The sequence below is a fragment of the Cuculus canorus genome, chromosome Z (assembly GCF_017976375.1).
Source record: "Cuculus canorus isolate bCucCan1 chromosome Z, bCucCan1.pri, whole genome shotgun sequence".
NCBI classification, from domain to species: domain Eukaryota; kingdom Metazoa; phylum Chordata; class Aves; order Cuculiformes; family Cuculidae; genus Cuculus; species Cuculus canorus.
In genome coordinates this window covers 29,637,942-29,660,716 of record NC_071441.1, presented here as the reverse complement: position 1 = coordinate 29,660,716, position 22,775 = coordinate 29,637,942, and the positions used below count along the sequence as shown (strand labels likewise).

The 22,775-nt window shown below is 37.1% G+C and overlaps 1 protein-coding gene across 17 annotated transcripts in view; it reads right to left on the bottom strand.

The window, feature by feature from the left end:
* Positions 1 to 22,775, bottom strand: part of LOC104058407 (TLE family member 4, transcriptional corepressor) — a 296,638-nt gene that overhangs the window by 181,930 nt on the left and 91,933 nt on the right. For 4 of the 17 annotated variants that reach the window (XM_054055169.1, XM_054055170.1, XM_054055179.1 and 1 more), the window contains one exon: positions 19,499 to 21,214. The exons of the other annotated variants lie outside the window; for them this stretch is intronic. In XM_054055169.1, coding sequence (XP_053911144.1) covers positions 21,107 to 21,214 — 108 coding nt within the window. In that variant the 3' untranslated portion in view covers positions 19,499 to 21,106. Of the gene's footprint in view, positions 1 to 19,498; positions 21,215 to 22,775 lie in introns of those variants that run through there. 17 annotated transcript variants of the gene reach the window in all.

Below are 22,775 nucleotides of genomic sequence, written 5' to 3'. Positions count from 1 at the left end.
AGGCTGTGCACAGGCAGGAAGACAACTATGTCAGTCCCTGTTAGAAATGCTCACAGAACCCTCATAATTCTTCCTCTGTCTTTCATTCTTGTCCCGCTCCATGTACAGCCTCTCCGAAAATTAAAATTTGGGGGTTTTATTTGGAATAATCAGTTCAGTAGATAATAAAGATAGTAAAATGTTAAAGAAAATGACAAATATTTAATTTCAAGGGTCTGAAATAATGTTTGAGGAAAAAATAACTTGCACTAACTCCTGTCAATTTAGTTTCTAATCTGGAAAATGCATACTTATGTGATCCATTAGATGACTGAAAATTATCTATTAGTATTGATATAACACTTTGAACTGGAGTATCTATCTTCCAGACTGTGTGATGTACACATTTAAGCTTGCACACTTGAGTATATGTTCGTGTCTCCATGATCAGCCATTGTGATACAGAGGAACTGCCGACTAGAACAGATTGGAACCAACCGGATGAAGAGGTATAGCTAAGGGATCTGAAATTTTTCATCATACAAAAGTTTGGAAACTTCACAAATAACAACAGATCAGGCAAAATATAATACCTGTTTGAAGGAATTAAAATAAAAAATTATCCCTCAAAGTTAAGAAAAGTAGTGTGCATGTATGTCTGTATATAAGTTGTAAAAAAGCCAAAAATTGTAAATAGGAATAAGCTAAGAACGAGTTCAACTGTCAAAAAGAATCTAAACACGATCAAACCCCAACAGTATGCATCGAGACAAGTAAGAAAGATCTCATGCAGCTGCCTGGTCTAAACTAAAAACTAAACTGAAAATGTGCAACAGCAATGCCTTGTCAACACTAAAACAGAACATGGAGCAAAATGCACAGAGATAATTAGAGATTTTCAACAGCTAAAGATGATTTCAAACCTAAAGATGATTTTCAGTTGGCAATACCAAAAAAGCTGTGGTGATAGCCAAACAGGGCTATGTATAGATCACCATCTGGAATGTAAAGACTAGTAGAAAACTTGAGAGCAGATGACTATGGTCACATCTTATATAGCAACTTTATATGTGAGAAGCAAGAATGTTACGGACCTTGTCTATTATAAGCTCAAAAAACATCTTCAGTCTTCAAACCACTTCTGCAAAGAGCTTCGGTAGGGAAACAGTCCGGCTCAGGATAGATGGAGTGAATGTAAGAAATGAAGAGCAACCTATCTGTTCACCACCCCTCCTAGAAATTCGTCATGTAAGTTAATCTCCTATTTCAAATGTGCAAATTCTCCTATTTCAAATGATGCAAATAAGAATGCAAGTGGAGATCCACATGAAGAGGAGATCCTAAATCTGGGTGTACCTACCGCAAGGACAGTTCATGCGTTGGGATCTCCTGTATGCTGCATTTAGCCTTCCAAACTTCTAAGAACACAATATTGCAACATTATACTGTGCTTAAATATATTTTCTGTATGAACTACATTTTTAAATGCTAAAGTAGTAAGCTATTAAGACTGAAAATGTAATATTACTGTCTTGGAAGAGGGATTGGCAGCTTCAGTCATGAAAATAAAATTCTAGCATTTCGGACATTTTTATTTTGATAGACTGACAAATAACTTTTTATTACTTTAAAGTAGAAAATTATATGTATGTTTTGGAGATATAAAATACTCTGGCTAAGTGCTCAAAAATAACAAACATACAACTCTGCCAAAGTCTCATGCGTCCAAGAATAAAACGTACTGTAAACAAATAACCCCCACCACACATTCAAAGAAAAAACCAAAGATTTCATCAATGCAATAAACAAAACTAAGACTGGTTCACTGATCAGTTCACTGACAAACCAACAATTAGAAAAGAAAAAATGACAGATTTTTCTATAGTTGTACTATTTGAGGATCTCCTCACAAAGTTTGCTGCACTGTGTTTATCTTGTCTACAGGAGAGTTCTGGACACCATGGCTGTGCCAACAAAAGATAAAACCACTGCCACCTTCTCAGTACTATATGCTGCTAGATGACATTGTTGGTCCTGGATGACCATCTAATCTGAGTCGAAATTACCAAAATTAGCTGCAAAATAACAGGCTAGATAGTAGGTGTTTTCGTCGTTTGACTGGAACAGGTTAGAGAATACACACCCAAGCAGCTGTGCCAAGAAATTTCAGGCAAAACTGCTAGGGTGATGGTGACAGCTGATAGCGCAAACCAATTCATCCGCAGAGATGCATTACAAGAAGGATGGATTTCTACAGAACTGCTTGTCTTGGAAAGTGTTCACAGGGAGAGCTATTTTCCAAAAGCTACTCCAGTAGCATGCAGCATTTTGAGGGTATGTTACACAAACAGGCTGAATAAATAAAGAAAAAACAGACTATTCAAAGTAAATGCCCATCAAATCTATACTAAGCATTATGAAGTCTGTTTATTTATTTATCTAAATATTTCAAAGTCTTTTCTCAAGATACAATCCAGAGCTTTTTCATTTAGAAATGCTACGTTATCTGTGAGAACTAACCAGAGGTACATCCAATGTTAGCCAATTCTTGGTCTGCCAAGCAAAAGTAATATCTGCTTCATGCCCATATTTTTCATTCCTGTTTTAACAGTCTCAAACTGAAAAATAATAGGGCTGCAATTCAGATACATTAAGATTTCTGAACTCTGAAAATTGCACTTAAGAGTTATTCATCAAATCAGAAGAAAACCGATTTTATTCCCAGAATGTCATGCTCTATATAAGTACTAGTCAAGTACGTGGGCAGTTTTGCTCACTCATTTTACTTATGAATTTTGCAATCTCAAGAATATCAGTGATGATAAGCATTCAGGATCTTATAGTTTAATCCTCTCAGCCTCCTATATCACATAAGCACCCCAAAGACATGTTGAAAACAAAGCAGTCTACATACTAAGAAAGTTAACAATAGTACATTGATCGTTGATATCCTGGGTGTAGAGGACCTTCAGGAAACTAATCAAATCCTGAGTATATCTTCTATTAATACTCATAATATGGAATATAATAAATTAAGATCTATTTCCAAATATAAAGAAATATCTCTTTTCAGTTTCAGGAGATTTTTATATCTCATATTCTCCCAGTCTGAGAAAAGAATTAAATAAATATTTACATAGGGTATACAAGCACTACAATACACTAATAAGGAACAAACGTAACTATCAGGCAAATAGAGAGTTACATAAAAGGACAAGTTCTGTAGAATATATAAAACTTTTCTTATAAGCACAGATTTTCCCTGGACAGAAAAGGATCAAAATATATGCTTGCATAATTTCCTGAAGTAAAATCTTAGATTACTCTTATTGAAAAAAAAAAAAAAAAAAAAGACTTCTTTTTTTCCAGCCTAAAGAAATTTCATCTCTCCTTTATCCAAGATAACACAAAAGTCCTAGTCCTTAACAACTCTCATTAAGATTGAACTTTTGTTTTAAGAACTGTAATCACTCCAGGCTCACCTGAGCTTTAAGTGTTACTACATTACAGGAATTAGATATCTAAGACGTAATTCTTCTCTGAAGTGTTTCACTTGCTTTTTCAGTTTTCAACAGATGGAGTAGAAAGATTGAGCTAGAAAACCAGGCAAAAGTCCTAGGAAACCTAAAAATGTTCCACATAGCTGAAATACACACGCATGCGTCCACACACAACCTTTTAGTCAACAATACTCTTAAGTACATGCTGTCATACAGATTATAGCAATTAAAACAAGGGTGAATTAAAAAGGAAGAGTAATAACATTTGCTAAATAAATCTGATATAAATCAAATATCAGACAGTCTAGAAATGTGTCCTGTAATGGATCCTTTTAAGCAACTGAAGGCTTCATGTGGTAGTTATTTTGGAAACCCCAGTCTGAATGACAGTGACAAACAGAAACCCCTCCTGACCCGTATCCTTCTTCATAAAGCTCCAGCTTATCTGCTGTGGTAAAAATCAGAGTTCTTCTGAACTAGTATTTATCAACCTCACCTATGAACCTCTGTCTAATAAATGTCATCGTTTGATTATCAGGTTTTTCTGAAGTATTAAAAACATGCATCGTAGAGCTAGGAGTCATCTGCATTTATTGTACCACTAAATGAGAAGGCCCTGAAAGCTTCCAAAGATGCACAGGGAGAAATGGGATGGAAAAAGTAAAACAAATGAAGTTTCATAAGCATGGTATAGGATTTGCACAGATCTCACAAGACAATGAAACTACGCCATTACATACATGAGTTGGATGAACAAAGACTAGGTGGTAGAAATAAATCACATCACTAAGTTCTTAAAAGAACTTTGAGGACTTCTGCCAGTAGACAAAAGCAAAAAACAGCCATCAGAAAGGCTGAAAAATGAGTATAACTTGATCAGTTAAAACTGACATTAAAAACCAAACCAAAACAAACAAAAAAACAAACAAAAAAATTAAAATCTTTTAGGCAATCACAGCAGAGTGAGGAATGCCAGGCATGAGATGCCCCCAAAGCATACTCATGCTTCTGTCATGTGAGAAGTCCACGCTATCTAATCTGTTCCTTTGAGATAGCAGTCAGAAGGAACATCACTGCCACTAAGAAATGTTCATGGCTGTATTTATCTACATACAGTCTATATCAATAACAACCTGTTTGACAGCCCTGTTAAACATTTAAAGATGCTGACTTTTAATGAAGACATAGTTTCAGGCTATCCAGCTGAACTGGTGCAGTTCAGCTTTCCAACGCAAGCAAAGTCAACTGTCAGCTTTATGCAAATATTTAATAATTATCTTCTGGACTGCAAGAAAATTTAACAGTGCAATACAGACTACAGAATACAGCTCAAGAAAAAATTCAAAAAAACCTAAACAAACAAAACCCCAACCATATTCAGTAAAGAAATCTATTGGTCTGAGGCCTAAGACATACTGGAAGCCCCTGCAATCTAGGCTATTTCAGATTCCTAAGGCCCAAAACATTTGAAATCCTCAAGTGAAGCCATTCATCTTTTGACTTTTATCCTGGTATTGGAAAGAGAATGAGGGGAAAAGTCTCAAAGCACAATTTAGTAAGGTACTCTAGCAGCCAGTTTTTTCCATTGTAAACTGATGGGACTGAGGTGGCCAGCTGCCTTTCAAACTACCCTCTCTAATTGCTCCTTTTTAATTGAATTTTATAGCAAGGAATACTTCTAATGTCTTATGAGTGATTAATACTTGTTATAAAGCTAGTGAGAATCTAAGCTGAGGTGAAGGACTTTTTTCTTTATTTCACTTCCAGAATATATTGTAAACATTTTTACACAATGTGAACTGCATAAAATGACCTACAGTAAGTCTGAAGAATCTCGTTTCATACTTTTTACACTTTGAAATGTTAATATAATCCATGCAAATAAAAAAAAAGTAAATAAAATAAAACAATAGATTAAAAGTATTCACTGACTGTATTTAATTGATTTTCCACAAACCAGGATATATTTGTAGAGGCAAGTGCAAGTACTAGTCTTTCTTGTGGTATAGACTTTTTTTTTTTTTTTTGTAGATCCTTTTCCAAGGCTGCCAAAAAAATTTGCCCCTTGGCAGTAAGCCAGCACTAGCTTTAAGCCTCTAGCAAGAGCTATTCTCTAATGTGGTTGCTTTCACTGAGGGAAGCTTTGTCAGCGTTGTACTGGTGGTTTCTGCAACAGTCAGCGCATTCTTGGAAATGTGCTTCAGGTCTCAGCTAGGAATGAGGTGCTGTACCACTTTGCTCTAAATTTTGCACACCTGTCAGCAGTAGCTTTTGAAGCTTTGAAAGTGCTGCAGGAAGACACACCTTCATTGCCTTCTTGTAATTCAAGGTCTCCTTGAAAGCAGCAGCAAACGGCATCAGGGACACCATGTCAATCTTCTTGGCGGAATGCCTCTTCCTGCTCCCACACTGCATTTCCCTGAAAAGTCTCTCCCGGGAAGCAATGCTGGCTGAAAATCAAAACGTTGAGTGATTTTCACCCCCACAGTGGATTAGTAATGAATAGACTTCAGAATAACTTTTTTTTTTAAGGCAGAAAAAAGTATTAAGTTGTAGTAGGTTGAGCTAGTGAAAAGAGATACTTTCCCTGGTGGTTAATAACAATTTGAGACAGAAAACATGTTTCATAGTTGTTTACTGTCCTTCCAGTCAGTAGATCACTGCTACAACACGTTACCCAGTGCTTGGTAGCATCTGGCAAGTGTTATATGTCCATAATTCTTGTGATTTAAGATAGGTTACTAGGATTTCAACGTGACTTCTAATGTACCTCTCCATACTTCAGGAAGATTGCTCAGCATTTCTTCATGACTGTTCAAGCTCATCTAACGTGTATCACTAACAATTACTAGGTCCCTGTTGTCCCAATACAAGAAAGAACAAGAAAATTTATGAAGTATCCTTTTGTTAATAAGTGTAGTTAGAGTCAAGTTAAATTCTCTTGAGGTCCAGCCAATAGTACCAGAAGTGTGGTTTTGCATGGCTTAGCTCTTGATCTTCTACTGTTTCTGTGAACTACTTGATTTGACCTGTAAGCATTTCAGGTTAAGTTTATCAGTAAGTGCACACAACCAAACACCATAATCAATAAGTGGAAGTCCGAATGCTGAGAAAAACTTCTAACTACTCTCTTTAAGACCTTTGACAGGAATTCTCCAGGAACAAGATCAGGTAAGTGGCATTTACCCATTCTTCTTCTGCTGAAAAAAAGAACAGATCTGCAAAATCTGTTAGAGAAAGGTTATTCATATTGCTCTTTTTGTTTCTCTGTTTCCATCACCATAAAAAAATACATTAAACCAGCTTATTATTAAATGACTATTTAGAATACTGCAGTGGAAACTGATCAAATGAGGCCTTTATCCACTTAGGCATGTCTGCAGTGTTTATTTTAGGAATGAATGCTTAGGAAAGAAAGGCAGCTTCAAAACAACATTCATCTGACAGTTTTGTTTGGACATTAGAAAGAGAAGGGCAGATAAACAGAATAAGTCTATTCCAGTCTTATTTTGCTTAAACAAAGAGCTCCTTCTTTAACTGTGAGTGTCCTTCAGTATTCTGTATTTCAAGAATGTAATGGCAAGTTATACAGGCCAAAGTATCTTGAAGACTGTTATTGCCTTACAACTGGTCCAATTATCATAATTATTTTTAACATCATTAATCTAGACTTTTTGTTGATTGCAATGCATATTCACAGATTTTCTGGGGAGAAAAGAATACTTAGACCTAGATTTTTGTATACAGGTATCATCTCTACATTCCTATCTGTACACTTCCAGATACATATTTACATAATGTATGGATTACATTGTTGAGCACTCCTTTCAACAACATATTGTGTATAAGAGAAGAAGGCTTATTATCATCATCTTTCTCACCTGCATTGTACTTCACATCTAACTTGTTTCTAAAGAAAATAAACCAAAGCTGAGAGTCAGTTTTCTACCATTTCTTGTTCTGTGAAGATGAAAACAGGTTCAGTTGTGGGGTTCTTGTTTTGTTGGGGTACTTTTGACAGTTCATATTAGAATTGATAGAAGGCATTTTTCAAAAGTATTTTCATACCCTAAGTATTAATTGCAGAGCTGTATGAGTAAAGCTGTTTAGAGGTTCAACTACAAAGCCTAACCATATACCTTAATCTTGGCTGTAGACTTGTGGCTTTATCCCTAAGCAAAAATACATGGAAGTAAAGTGTAATTTGCCCACATGAGACTAGATGAAAATCAAAGGACTGTCCCCTTAGGAAACATATATGATCACTCTGAATGGTTGCATTACAGCTCTCCTACCTTTATGCTTCAGTTGAACAAGTTACAGATATTAAACAGAATGGCACATCATGATAGGACATGAAATGAGTTATAGCATAATGAGCGAACACATCCAGTGTATTATTATACATAGTCACCTTTTATGGATTATGTAAAAGAAGCCAACTTGAGAGATCTATCTCATTTTGCATTTCAAAACAATCTTGTGGAGAATAGGAATAGCGTCAATTACTTGAATATTAAACAGCAGATGTTTTGAAAGCTGTAAGGTGCAAGAGGGAGAAACAGAGGCAAGTACATAACCGGTCACTTGGACAGCACTGATCTTAGCAACAGCAACAAAAACCAACAGCAACGAACTGCAACCCTGTTTTACTATCCAGCAGCATACCTGCTTTGCTTGGGATATTCCTTTCTAGAAACAAATACCATTCCTAGCAGTAGCTTGCTAAAATAAAGGTTGATTGCAACAAAGAGAAGGCAGATTAAAACTTACTGCATCTTTAAAATGGGATGACAATGTTTTTGGGATTTTGTTACTTCTTCTCAGGAAAAGAAAATTCTTTGACTATTACATATTCAAGCTAATACCGAGGCCACCCAAAGATCAGCCTGCACAATCTCAAACCTATGTCCATCAAAATTTACAGATGCTTATACAGAAACTAATATTTTACCCTAAGTTCTTGAATTAGAATGGCTCAAATGATGTTGTAACATTTCAGCTATTAAAAAAAATATCAGTCATAAATAAGCCATCAGAAAAAATTAACAAACAATGGAAACTGTATGCTACTCATGGTGTCTCCAAATGAAAATTGTAGCTTTTTTTTTGTTCAAGATAAAATATTTGGTTTATATATGTCATTCATTTGTAAGTCTGGGTAGCTCAAACACTTAAACAGGCTAATCATTTTTGTACAGCTGATAGTCGTTTAAAAACTGCAAGAAAGATAGTTCTCTTTAGAGGAATAAGTTCATAATCTTCTATATATTGAAAACCAAATATATTTTATGGAAATCATAAGTATTCCTTTTATCTTACCATGACAATGAGATTTACTGCAAACATTAATGTACCTATTTACCACACATAATTTATAACAGAGGAAGAGTTTGCAATGCTTTTATATAAACAATCACAGATTTTCCTATGGTTACTAAAAGGCTATTTGAAACTTTTTAGCAGCAAGGGATCTTGAAAAACTGCTTCTAGCAACTTTAAGTTTCCTTGAACTTTTGCAGAATACTTACGCCGCTAACACCATTTCTGTCTCAGCCCTTACATAAACAATGTCTGTAATAAATTCAAATATATTTTTATCAGTTTCATATAAAGTAGGTCTTGGAATAGAAACGCAAACAACGATACTCGTATAAATTAACAGAAGCATCTTCCAGCTCCTAGAGATCACCAAGTATCTTCAGCTTTCTCCAGTCACAGAAAATGCCACACTCTAACTTACCAAACAGAAAGTATATAGGACTCTAAATATAGAACAAAGAGTTCTGTAACTACCACCACCTGTTATTCCAATTGATGAGCAAAGATGCACTCCAAAGGGTAAAAAGAACACAGTCACACACTTGCTCTATGTCCTCTATTCAAATAACAATGTCTAGAGAAGGCTTTCAACTACAATGCAGTCTTTTGTCAGAATTCACCAATCCAGAGTATGGGTTCAGAAAAGAAGAAATGAGACTGTGATATTCTATTTATTAGAAGGATGTTTAGAAACTCAGAGTAAGTTTAATATTTTAAGATTCTAGTCTGTCTGGGAAACTACTACAAGCCTCCCTGTTACACTAAGTCCTCCTAAGAGACTAGTACCTCAAGAGTAACATGATAGTGTGCAACAAACACCAACTGACAGATATTATGATAACTCCCACCAGGGACACACTCCATTTTATACATTATTCTGCATAATGAGACACAAAATGCAAGCATTCTGGATTCTGTCATATCTATAGATCTGTCAGGTTTTCAGATCAGCCTGTCTTTTGATCCCAAATTTCCTGAAGCAGATATGTTAAAAATATGTTCCTATCCTTCATGTAATCTTATGAAATAATGTAACATAGTTTATGAATGAATCTCTAAGTAGAGAAGAATGGTTACACCTCCCATTTCTACTTCATAGATATCAAGACGTCTCATAAAGAAGCATATTTATCAACTATATTCTAACAAGGGGTAAAAGCTAAGTTAAATTAGCTTCATAAAACAATGTCAATAGGTTTCAAAGGAGGACATTATGAGAATATTTGATTAAGGAGCCACTCTGAAATAACTGATCCATAATGGCCATTAAAGCAAAAAAACATGATTTACATCAGAGTCAAATATGCCATACTCCGACTAAAGTCACAGTAGTAAGTACATGTAATATAAGAGAAAACAACATCAAACACGGATTTAAGGTCTTCTAGCCTGGTCAGAATAAGATTGTAGGAGTTGACAAGGACTCTCCTAATCCCCAAGCCAGCAAAAACTGTCCCAGATGCACCATAACCAATTGATGTGATGAATTTATTTTAACAATCAACTGTAAAATAGATTTAAAATCGGCAGTTAGTTCAGAGGACCATTAGGCTTATGGTTCAGCCTAGACCTCCAGAACCAGCAACTAGAGCACAGCTTTACTTGTGTTCTGGTAAAGCACAATAGACCTCAGAGAGACCTGGGCACTGTGCACACAGAAGAGAAAACAATCCTCACATCCAAGAGGCTGCACCCCAGGAAACAAGATAAGAAAAAGAGACGGATACACAGATATGTATAGCTAGGGTTAATAGCCTGTGGTGTTGGTAGCAGCCAGCACACAAGCTCTTGCTCTGATTTCAGCAGAGCAGGGCACTGAACATGACCCAGCCATCTCACCTAGGGCCATCCCCAGGGTGCCCTCATGCAGGAAGGGAGTCAGACATAGAATCATAGAATCATTAAATAGTTTAGGTTAGAAGGGACCTTAAAGATCAGCTAGTTCCAACCCCCCTGCAATGGGCAGGGACACCTCCCACTAGATCGGGCTGCCCAAGGCCTCATCCAACCTGGCCTTGAACACCTCCAGGGATGGGGCATCCACAGCTTCCCTGGGAAACCTGTGCCAGTGCCTCACGAGAAAGTTTGCAGATGAAAGTTCACCTAAAATACAAATTTTAATTTTAAAAAAGCAAATTAGAATGAATTATCTGAGGTTTTCCATGAAGGAAAACAGTAAAACTTTTTTTAGGTACTCTTGTTTGTTTGAGGACTTATTTTTTTCTTTTTTTTTTAAGTGTTTAACCAACTGTAATTTAGAATCAAAGAATAATAGAATATCCCAAGTCGGAAGGGACTCACAAGGATCATTAAGTCAAACTGCCAGTTCCACACAGAGCAACCTGAAAATTAAACCATGTATCCAAGAGTGTTGTCCAAAAACCTCTTGAACACCCACAGGCTTGGGGCTGTGCTCCCTGGGGAGCTCTTTCCAGTGCTTGACTAGTCTTTCGTCAAAAAACTTTTTCCTAATATCAAATTTGAACTTCCTCTGATGAGTTTAAGTGATTTCCTCTCATCTTATCACCAGACAACACAGAGGGGATCAGCAACTCCCACTCTACTCCCTCTCATGAGGAAGTTGTAGGCACCAGTGAGGTCACCCCTCACCCTCCTTTTCTCATAGCTGAATAAACCTAGTATCGTCAGCCATTCCTTCTAAGTCATGCCCTCTAGTCATTTCACCATCTTTGTTGCCCTCCTTTGGAAACAAAACCCTTACTTTATTGAGGAAAGGCTCAAAAAGGAAGCAAAGGACTCACAATAGAAGCATAAACATTCATTCAGTTGGGTTGGTAAACAGGACTATGTAGGATACATGGCATGATTGAGTAGCCTGAGCAATTAATCTGGAACACAAGTGCATATTTTTCTCTAAATAATGTGTTACCAAAAACCAACACTAGGCTAGGGTCACATAGAGATACAGGGCAAAAGGCAGAAAAAAAAAATATTTTTCATTACCTCCAATCCCATACCTTCTGAACAAATTCAGTATCATCCTTACCAGAATGAACCCTTACACTCCGATATTCACTTATGCCATTCCTTGCAAAAAGAAGAAACGTTAATTAAAAGACTTCTACTTTTTTTCTGAGCTGCAAGTGCAGCAAATCCTGAACTTGCCAAGCTGCTGAGAGGCCATGGTTAGACAGAGAGCTGTGCCAAAAAGCTTAAGGACCAACATCAAACTTTTTTTTTTTTTTTAACTAGAAAAACATTATCAGGAAGCAACATAATAGACAAAATTTATTCCCTGAAATACCAACTGAGACTACAGCTCAGAGGAAGGGTGTATCTCAAATGAGGTGAAGATGGCTGAGAAAGCAAGCACTTGTAAGGACACAAAACTCTCTGCTTTTACAATCCAGGCCACAACTATTTTAGATGCTTCAGGGAAGAAGTAGACCTCTACACCTCTTATGTCATGACCACAGGCATGGGAATGTCCATAAGGCTGGAAGTCACGGAGCTGCAGATGAGATGCAGTGGGAGATCACCAGATCCTGTGAGGGCAAAAGTCATACAGTGTGCCCCTGAAATATGACTCCCTCTGTTACCCAGACAGCTAGGACCACCAGGCAGAAAAGACTGGCAGTATGCGCTTTAAGTATTTTTTATATATATCTATATCTATCTCAGTGTACGAAGGTGAGGCAATATTTCAGTAAAAGATCACATGAGAAATATAAATGCTCCATGAGCATTTCATATCCTTCCTTCTCAAGAAATCTTACCACCACAGTGTGAATGACTGGGCTGGGAAACACATGATAATCACAAGAGATTATCAAAATCTGCTCACATGCACAAGTGCATCACGGAACAGATACCTACGAAAAACAAGAAGCAGCTATCCTGTATTTTCAAAAGAATATGGAGTTACTTATTCCTTAGTGTGTATGCTGTCTCTGCTAAGTATCTGCCTTCCACCAGTCCAGAAATGGCTGGAATTCAGCAATAAACAAAGTTTTCCCTGGACTACAGCTGTGGTTTGTGCGCTGCGTGAACGTGCTACATAAATGTCACTTATTATTTTAGGTGATTCCCTGAAGGAAAGCTGCTATAGAGGATGCCAGGACTAAGTGTTACCACAAAGCTAGTAGTAGCCAAGTTACCCTTTTAGGTTCCCAGAAAAGTATTAAACAGTCTCTTCTTCTAAACCATTGCAATAGAGTTAAGAAAAGTTACACAGGATCTACGAAGCACTGATGCCTGTGTTCTATTATATAAATTCAAGTTGCAGGAAAATAGAAGGTTATTCTTGTATTTTTTATTGGGTTTTTGTTGTTTTGTTCTTGTTGTTAGGCTGTTTTTCAGTATGGCAGGTACAGTCAGCCTCCTGGCGATTTTCTGCATCAGAAAATCCAGCCACCCATTTGTTTCTTTTCTTCTGGGTGTTCCCCTACCAACCTGCTGCATTCCAGTTCAGTTGCATTTCAGGTTATTTCAACTTTAATTGACTAAGACTCCTTTTTTCATATCTAAAACTGGAGTGAAGCCACACAAAATTCAGTGCACAATTTTCTTGTTGTTACCATTGCGCACTGGTACATTAAAAAATTTATTTGAAAAGTTGTGCAGGATGGCCAACGATTTCTCTGGTGGACTGATGTTCAACTTTAGAAAATACTATATTTGAAAAGGACTTTTTTTTTTTCTAAAAGAAAAATAGAAAGAATTTAGTTGATGCAATCTAACAAACCTGTATATGTATGTTCCACATTATAAATACCTGCACACATGCCCAGCCCAAAGTATACTAGTACCTGTGGTGGTATCAGAAATTTTCTTTTTTGCTAGGCATTAAGAAAAGAAACACCTGATCTAGAAGACAACGCTGGTAATATTTAGTCTAGCATGAGAAGGCTGTGTTTCACATGGACAACTTGGCTTTTAATAGCATTTTTCTCTGCTCTTCTTGATGTAGTAAGTGAAGGGGTTCTCAGCAATTCTTGTCCTCAGGCCACGTCTCTCACAGCAGTGCACAGTAGCAGCCAATACAATTGACTATGCTGAGCTGTAATGATTTTGCCATCCTCCAGTGCAGCCAAAATCATCTTCCGGCTTTTCCCTTGCTGTTACACTGAGCAGTTTACAGCTATCAGTCTGCATAGCTGCAGTCTGGGATACTCCACTGATTCCAAGTGTTACAGACATGACCAGTGACAGACATGAAGGAGAAGCATCTGCTATATCTCCAAGCTCAGAAAAGATCCGAACACTTTGACTCATAAAAGAAACCAGAACACCTGTCTGGGCCGATGGAGTGCAAACCAGCAAGTCTAAGTAGGCTGGAACACACTACACTAGAGCTTGAACAATGTGCAGTTTTCTTTTTAACTAGTGCTTTTAGATAAGCAGAGCCATAATAAATAGACTTACAGAGAAGTGCTCATTTTTCAGCTGCAGAAAAACACTCCAAATGAATGTTTTATGTTCGACACCCCTCCTCCACCATTCTCTTCACTCACATTCCTCCTCTCTCTCCCTGCCATCAATTTTTTTTTTTTTTTTAAATAAATAACATTCCTTCGCTTCATTATCATTATACATTCTTTATATATGCAGGTCAAGGGCGAAGGAATAGACCTATGTACTATGGACATCAATGCCCTGCTATCACATGCACCTCTTCTTAAATGTATCATGGTCCAGCTTAAAAGCAGTCTGCTTTTTCTTCCTTCAGTGGCCTCTGGATTGCAAACCAGCTCCAGGGCCTACACGCTCTAATGGGAGTCTCTTTAATTCCAGGCTACACTGTTTTTCCTCACTCGTTCATCACCCTAGCATTATCTTTCAGTTGCAATACCTTTTCAACCTTGATGAACAGACATTGGAAGAACTTTTAGATTACCCTAGTATTTGCTGTCAGTCTGCTGCTTTGCTAGATCTAAAGGATGTAGGCTTTTTTTACACGACATGTTCTCTGTTCCCTTGATATGCCAGTCTGCGTGGTAGGCTCTTCTCCCTATCAGTCCCATTTTCAATTAAGATCCTTGAACACGAGTGACCAAGTTTGTACTCACTATTGCAGGCAAGGTGTCACCAGTGCCTTGTATAATAGCAGTAATACTTCCCTATCTCTACTGTAAATGCCTCTTCTAACACAGCCTAGATTACATTTGTTTTTTACCATGGCTGTCTCCCATTGGCACACTGAGCCCAGCTATGATTCCCAGCTCCTTCTCCTTCATCATTTCCAGCTGCTGAGCCCCTATTAAACTTGGTAAAGCAGAACGGCCAGCAAGACAGAGAACTGCTCCTACTGCATCTCTATTTAAGACTGTTCAGAGGAAGCAATAGGCATAAATGAATCTGCAAAAACTGTCAGAGCAGTTGCCACAGCCAGCCAAACCCTGTGAAGGCTTTCCATTCCCATTCGCTGAGGAAACGCTGAAATCACAACCAAGCCACAAAAAAAGTGCATCTCTTGAGCACTGAGCAAAAGTTTTAGGAAGGTTCTCAATGGGGGACTGAGAACACAGCAGCAGTCACATACAATACCAAAACCCCCTAAAGCTGATATGATGTAGAGAAACTATTCTGGTAGTTTCTTAGGAGACCGAATGAATTAAACTAATCTGCAATGGAGGTAGGGATTTTTCAATCAGGCAACGATGTGTGCATAGGTAAACAGGAGGATGATATTAACATTGTTTGGAAAAAAAAAAATCATTCTAATATTACGATCACTGTTCACACTTAGGAGAGTTTACTGTAAAATAAAGAGAATTTTTGTATAATATTGCTTCATATGTTGGAGAGGAGAAAGCTTGGTAAGTTCATTCTTTCTACATCGCTATATTTTGTAAGATGGCTAGCCACGCCATCATTAATACCACAAGAGGATTCATGCTTGTTTATTCTAAAATGAATGTAAATTGGACTTTGTGTCTAATACCTTAAAGCCGTACTGAAACACAAGGAAGTCTACTATCTTTATACTGTGTATCCTAGGATTTTTTTTTTCCACTCCAGCAGAAGACTGACAGTTTATACCACAGCAGTGCAACTACCTTATTTCCACATTTACAGTGCTTGGTAAGGGGCTGAAATGCTTAATTCCCCAGAGGTCCTCCTTGTTCTTTGCCCAACAGAAAATGTGTCCCTGTATTTCAATATATCTGTGGCAATGTTTTCCAAATACAGTATAGGTAGCCTTTAAATGACGCCTTTCATGTAGAAGTACACAAAACCACACAAATAATTTCACCACCTGTAAGGTTTCACCACCTGTAAGGCAGCATAGAGGAGAGAGAGCCTGGAATTAGAAGCAGAGCAGCTTGTTCCACATGGCACCACCTGCCTGTGGCCTTGAGATTTGAATTATCCCTATGCACCATTTCTTGGATCAAACGCATACTAATTTACAATAAAAAAAATCAAGTCAGAATTTTTGAAACCTCTCAAAGTTTCCCTAAGCCATGCTGCACACATTATCAAATGCACTCAAACATACTGCCAAAAATCCATATTGCTTTTGCTCAGGAAATGAGCTAACACCTTTGACCACCAAGTCATGCTGACTTTTATGTTAATAGCACTTGGACATTAGTAGTAGCCCTATTGCCTATCCCCATTATTGCCAATTATGCATTACAGTGGATTGTGCCACAGCATATTTCTTATAAAATTCTTGAAGAGTAATGACAGTAAAACTAAGACAATTACTCCTCTGAGCACTAGCGCTGGAGTATATTTTAAAGAACAGATCTTATTGAAAGATAAAGATTAGCTTTCAATTCATCCACCCCTTCTTTTATTTGAATATGAAAAGAAGGTGTAATACAGACGCTTACCTTAGTATGACATTAAAAGACAGTTTGGGTCAATATAATTACTGCAGAACTGCAGGGTTTTTTACAAAAATCCTTAAATATTTATACTTACTGATTTTACCCTTCAGATACATTTTAGCACTCTGGGGGCTAAGTCCAAACCACAAATGCAGAATTCCTAGACAGTCCCTCCTGTAATGCGTATACTATGCATACAATATCTCAAGTTAATCCCGCTCAAAACAAGACAAAAATGTATACTGAAACAACAGTTCAGAACATAACCACGTGCATCAGTAACCTCCCAGAAGACCTTCTTCACACTGGATGGCAGGTTTATAGACATGTTGTAAATGTCAGAAAACACCATTTTTAATAATAAAAAAGACATTATAATACTGTTTCCTTGTAACTGGGACAGAAAATCATTTGGTAAAAGTAAGAACATTTATTGGTTTTGACACAAAAACTTCTCGTAAGGTGGAAGCACCGTGCTCCAAATACCTGAAGAAACATGACATTTCAAGGGTTACGTTCAGTAACTCTTAGTTCAAAAGCAGACACAGCAGGTGCATTATTTAAGAGCTTGTCAGAGATGATCTTCTACAGCACACTACTACAGGATTCATCTCCTGCTACGCCTCAAAGTGTAGTCTTATGTAAATATACAGCAAAACTGGCTGGCCGCACATCAAGCCCATACTGCCAACCCTCCTCAACACTACTGTGGTCACTCCATAATACTAGTATCAGGAAAAGGTTTTCAGTATTGAATACAACTCCTCCCAAATACCCTACAGAAGAGTAGCTCTTTGGCTAAGCTTGAGAGTGCATTTGCTCTGAAAAACTCAAAGTGGTATTTTTCTTGGGAGCCACGCTTCTGTAGAAGACATTCCAAACATTTTTAGACCTGCACAGCTACCTTCCCATTTCTCTCAACCTTTCGGGAAGAAGGAATTTCCTGTGTATTTCAGGTGCCAGAGTGAAAACAAACACAAAATCCGCTTTGAACTATTCTAGTACAGACTTAGAAATCCCTCATACAGAAAAATCGGCCTCTATAATAGATCTTTTTTTCTCTTTTCTAGGTAACTGAGTAGCTTAAAAAAGAAACAGGAGGAAAAAAAATCACTTTCAGCTAAGAACAAGCAGGAGAAATATAATTTAAAATCACATATTTTCAGAAAATACTATTTTGATGGTAAGTGCTCCCCTTAAACATGTCTATACTTGCCAGCCAGAAAGGATACAAAGCAGTGGTTGTACCTTGAATAGAGAGCATGCTGGCCACGTTTGTAGCACAAAAATAATATGTAACAAAACATTTTGCACAAAATTGTGCTCTGCAGTGATGAGAGAAAATAATGAAAGAAAAAAGAAGGTAACCTTACATATGCTTAACTGAAAAACCGAAAGTCACTCTGCATCATCTCTCACTTGCATTGAACCCTGGAGGGGAAAAAACTAGGATGATTGTACATTTAACTGAGTAATCCTGGATTAAATCATTTAACTCCTAGACTATTTACAAGCCATCAATACAAACATTAATAAGCAGATATATGGCAGGCTTCTTTCAAAGTATATTACTTTGCTGTCAAAACTAGCTCTGGTACAAATTCAGGAGTATGCAATGTTTTATTCTTTTTAAAGGAAGGTTTTATCTTCGGGGGTTTAAGTAATCTCTTGCCTGAACTACCACACGAAAATATAATTCTCTGCAAACAATAAGTAGGCGGTTTCTCTTTTGACAGCAAATGGAGTACATCACAGCCTTTTAAATTTTTTAATGTTTTTGAAGAAAAAAAAGATATCTCCAATCTAATATTTATAACAGTTAGACTGTATCTCTTCAGATAAGAGTAATAATTAACAGAAAGTATCTGCACCATGTTTAATTTTATGAAGACCTTCCCTACTAAGTAGCATGGAACCTCAATCCAAGTGGAAATTTTCATTATTCTGAGGGACATCTAGAAAACTCTTCATTGTTAATGCTAAGGAAAACTGATAGGTCTGAGGAAAACTTGCCTCTACACTCTCCTCCTGTACCTACACTACAGGCAAATGACCTCATCAACCTAATCCTTGTTTTTGCATTTCAAAAAAAAAAAAAAATCACAAATTTCTCAGACTGGGTTCATGTACCAGCAGCCACCACAGGCTGGCACGTCACAGCAGGACAGACTTACGTGCCTGGCAATTTCCAATATGCATAATGTTCCTTTTCAGAAACGGGTTACCTGAGAAAAGTTTTAATTCAAATTTCCCCTCGGATTTTTTCCATTTCTCCTGTTATAAACAGCACAACTCCTCCCACACCCATCCCCCTAAGAGTGTATACATAAATTTCCCCTAGTTCACTTTAACCTGTGTCTTAAGTCAATGGAAACCAGGTTAAATTTTTGATCTAAACCCAAGAGATCAAGTGAAGCTTTTCATGGGCATGAATAGCTCTGGATGGGGAAACCTGGGTGTGATGCTGCAGTGCAACACTCCCCACATCCTGCTGAGCTATGCCTAACTGCATCAGGTGTTGCAGCAAGAATCATCCATAATCTCACTCTCTCCATGGTACGGGATAATGTAAAGCTTTGTATCAGATGGGAAACCACAAACATGAGGTGGCAAACTCCAAGGAGACACGGCCAAAGTTTTGTGGCTGGTGCCTTCAAGAGTTCAGAATTGAATCACTGTCAGGTAGTTCAGGAAACTATAAATTCACCGACTTTGATAGCTCAGAGAAATTTTGTGAAACTCTGCACTGTCTCTCAGAGACAAAACTGCTACGTATTTGTAGTGGTACACTTTGTGACTGAATGCCTGTTGTCCTTACAGACAGCATTCTGCATACATAACACACACAGAGAAAGAATGAGGGATAGCAAAAATAACAGGAAAAGGCATCTTAGAAGTTACTTATTTTTAATGCTTAAAAGTCTGAATGCACAAACAATAATCTACCATTATAGAAGTACTGGTGGTCAATACAATGCATTAGAACTATGTACAATGACACAGTTTAGTATCAAAATCTTTCTACAATGTAGAGTATTACGAAACTGTTAATGACATCAAACACTAAGCACTTAAGACACCATTTTTTGCTACCACATTTGGAACTTCAATGAACAGTCCATTTTAACTTGCAGCATCAATCCATTTCTAGTATGAAATTAAGTAATTTTCTACTTATACAATAAGATTTATCTACACGGGTCTTTTGAATTTGATCCATAGCAGCAAAGGCACTGTACATCAGCAGATCCACAGACTTAAAAGATTTTTTTTTTAAAGCATTCAAAAAAAAGGTCACAGATCATAGTTAAACAGCAACAACAACAACATAAAAAGGTAACACGTTGTCTCTGGCACAAAGGCTCAGTCTGCGTCCATTTTAGGGACATCCAATCAAGACTTGGATTGAACTGCTGGCGAACAAAGCAAGTCCTTATCCCAATGAGAATCCATTCCTTTATGTATGTCGGAATGAGTATTCTTGTAAACCTACCTCAGAGGTCATTGCCTTTGTAGTTCGTATATTGGTAGGCATTCATACTTATTTCAGTGCAGTTTCCAAAGAACATATCAAATATTTTTCATAATCTCTTGTAATTGAAAAATTGCCCAAAGACACATATCCCCATTTTCAAGGAAACATTGCAAAAGTTTCCAGAAGTAACAAAGGTGATTCTTTGAGGCAACTTATTGTACTCTCTACAATATAACAAAGAGAGGTGTTTATATTAAAAAACCTACCTTGACACCAAAACGTTTTATGTTTATCAACAGAAAAGCTTTGAGAACAATTCTGTACACAGGATGCTATATCAACATTGCAAATATATAAATTAGCACATTCTTACTTAAAGTGAATTTAATTTAGATGTGAACTGAATTTGCCATTCATCACAGGCATGTAGATTACTGGCTACAATTTGCAATTTCCTAAGTTTCCAAGACTGCCTAAAATAGTTAAGATACAGCATCTTCCCACCAAATAATTATACTGTAATAACACTTAGAGGTCTCATCCAAGAACAGGACTAAAAAATATAACAAAGTTTATTTTTTTAAATAGAAACTACAAGTCTATGTAGTGTAACTTTAACTATATCCTGAACGTCCTTCTCCGAGATCCCCAATTCATCCACCTGCAAAAACACAAAGTACACTATGCACCTTTCAAACTAAAGCCGGGCCAGACAGCTTTGTTTAGTTAGTTCATTGTTAGAAAGCTTCCCTTAAACAAAATAAATACATTACAGCTATAATACATAATTAAAAAATCAAATTAATTTTTAATGCTTATTACTTTAGTGCTTATTCCATCTTCCACGCAGATATCAGACAATTTGGTATCACAAGTTCTTAATGAGCAATCACAAATCAACAGCAAGTTAAGAAGGTAAAAATAAATCTGACAAGTGTGACAAGCATTTAAGTTCTCAGTTTAGAAAGGAAAAAAAGAAATATACAGCAAAGTGCTAGGAGAAGGAGTTCTGTTTGCGTTCAGATCTGTCTCTAATAAATAACTTCATAGACTGTAGCTTTCTTGTCCCCAGAGCCAGTGACAATATATTTGTCATCCACAGAGATATCACAGCTAAGCACAGATGAGGATTCTTTGGACTATAAGAAAGAAAAAAAGAAAATTACTTCTCTCCAGTCCTTCAATCTAGAAGAGCCTGATGATTAACTGCCAGAGTTTATAGAGAGGGAATACACTGAAAGCTCATTTAAATATCAGTGCTGTAGTGGCAGCTTTTGTTACAAGACTGTTTCTCCAAACTTATTCCACCTAAAGCTCTATGGAAACAAAAACCAGCAGTATAAAGGGAAGTGAATGTTACAGACCTAGAGATAATCTATCCATCAAAGAAAAAAAAATGGCCCTTTCTATACAGTTTACAAGCAATGAGTATTTATTACTATTTTACACATTAGCTTTTGCATAAACATGAATGAAAGGCCACTTTCTTCTTCCCTCCCCTTTTTTTTTTTTTTGGTAAACTAGAAATTCGGATGGAAAAGCACTATGAAGCCCTATCCATCCACAGGTATGAAACAAAGACACCCCACAGAAGCAATTGTACCTTCTCTCACTATTTCCGCCACACAGAAGACAAAAGTCTTGCACAAAAGAATTTACACTATCAGGAAGGATGCAAATACAAAAAGATACTGTGGTGGAATATGATGAGTAACAGTGTGCTGCAGGTAAACGGGAGATGGAATATATACCAGGATGCAGTAGCTTTGTCTCTCACAGACTTTCTTTTCTAAGATGACGTATACGTATTTTCACACTTTACTTACCATTTTAGTGCATGTTTTCTTTACATAACGTATGACCACATTCTTTTCTGTCTGTCCTTCTAAGAGCTAACACTTCCTAGACATGTTTTTTGCCAAGAAACTTCTGCTGCACTGCAAAGGATGTCTCTTTGCCTCCCCCTCATTATGAAATCTACTCTGGGGTTTTAGCAAAACTTCTATAGGTGATGTGTTCTTATTACGTTGCTCTGGATTTCTGTGGAAGATGGTTCCAGAACTGAATAGCTTCCACTAAGAAAACTCAGACCTCAGCTTCCTCATGTCAAGGCAAACTATGCTGCCGGAAAAAGGCACAGACATGGCAGGTTATCACTACCAGAGACACCTGACCATTTAAAGTGGAACACTAGCTAACTTAATTCAAAAAAACTCCCAGCCTAGCGGTACTTGTAGGTGAAAGAAGAGAAGGATATCCCCAAAATCTCACATTTATTTAACAGCTCTAAACTGCCACTAAAATTGAACACAGAGGTATTAAAGACTATAGAAAGGTTCCAACTTCCAGTTACAGTCATTCCATGGGGGTCCTCTACTGTCTTCAGGAGTCTGTCTAGTCCACTTATTTAATGCATCTCTTCCAAGGAAAACATAACGAAAACATATAAAGCCCACCTAATGACATAACTTGGGTACTATATTACAGCAATATGCAAAAGAAGGTAAGAAAGAAGGGCATTAAAACCAATTTCAGATTATAGGGCTATTTTACTGTAAAAGCTAAATTACTCAAATGTTAGAAAGGACAAAAGCATATCTCTCTCTAATTACAGACAAAATGTTAAAGGAACACAGTAACTAGCCAAGAACTTCCATTTAAAAACTCTTAAGCTAATGACAGACCCCGAGATGTGCAGCT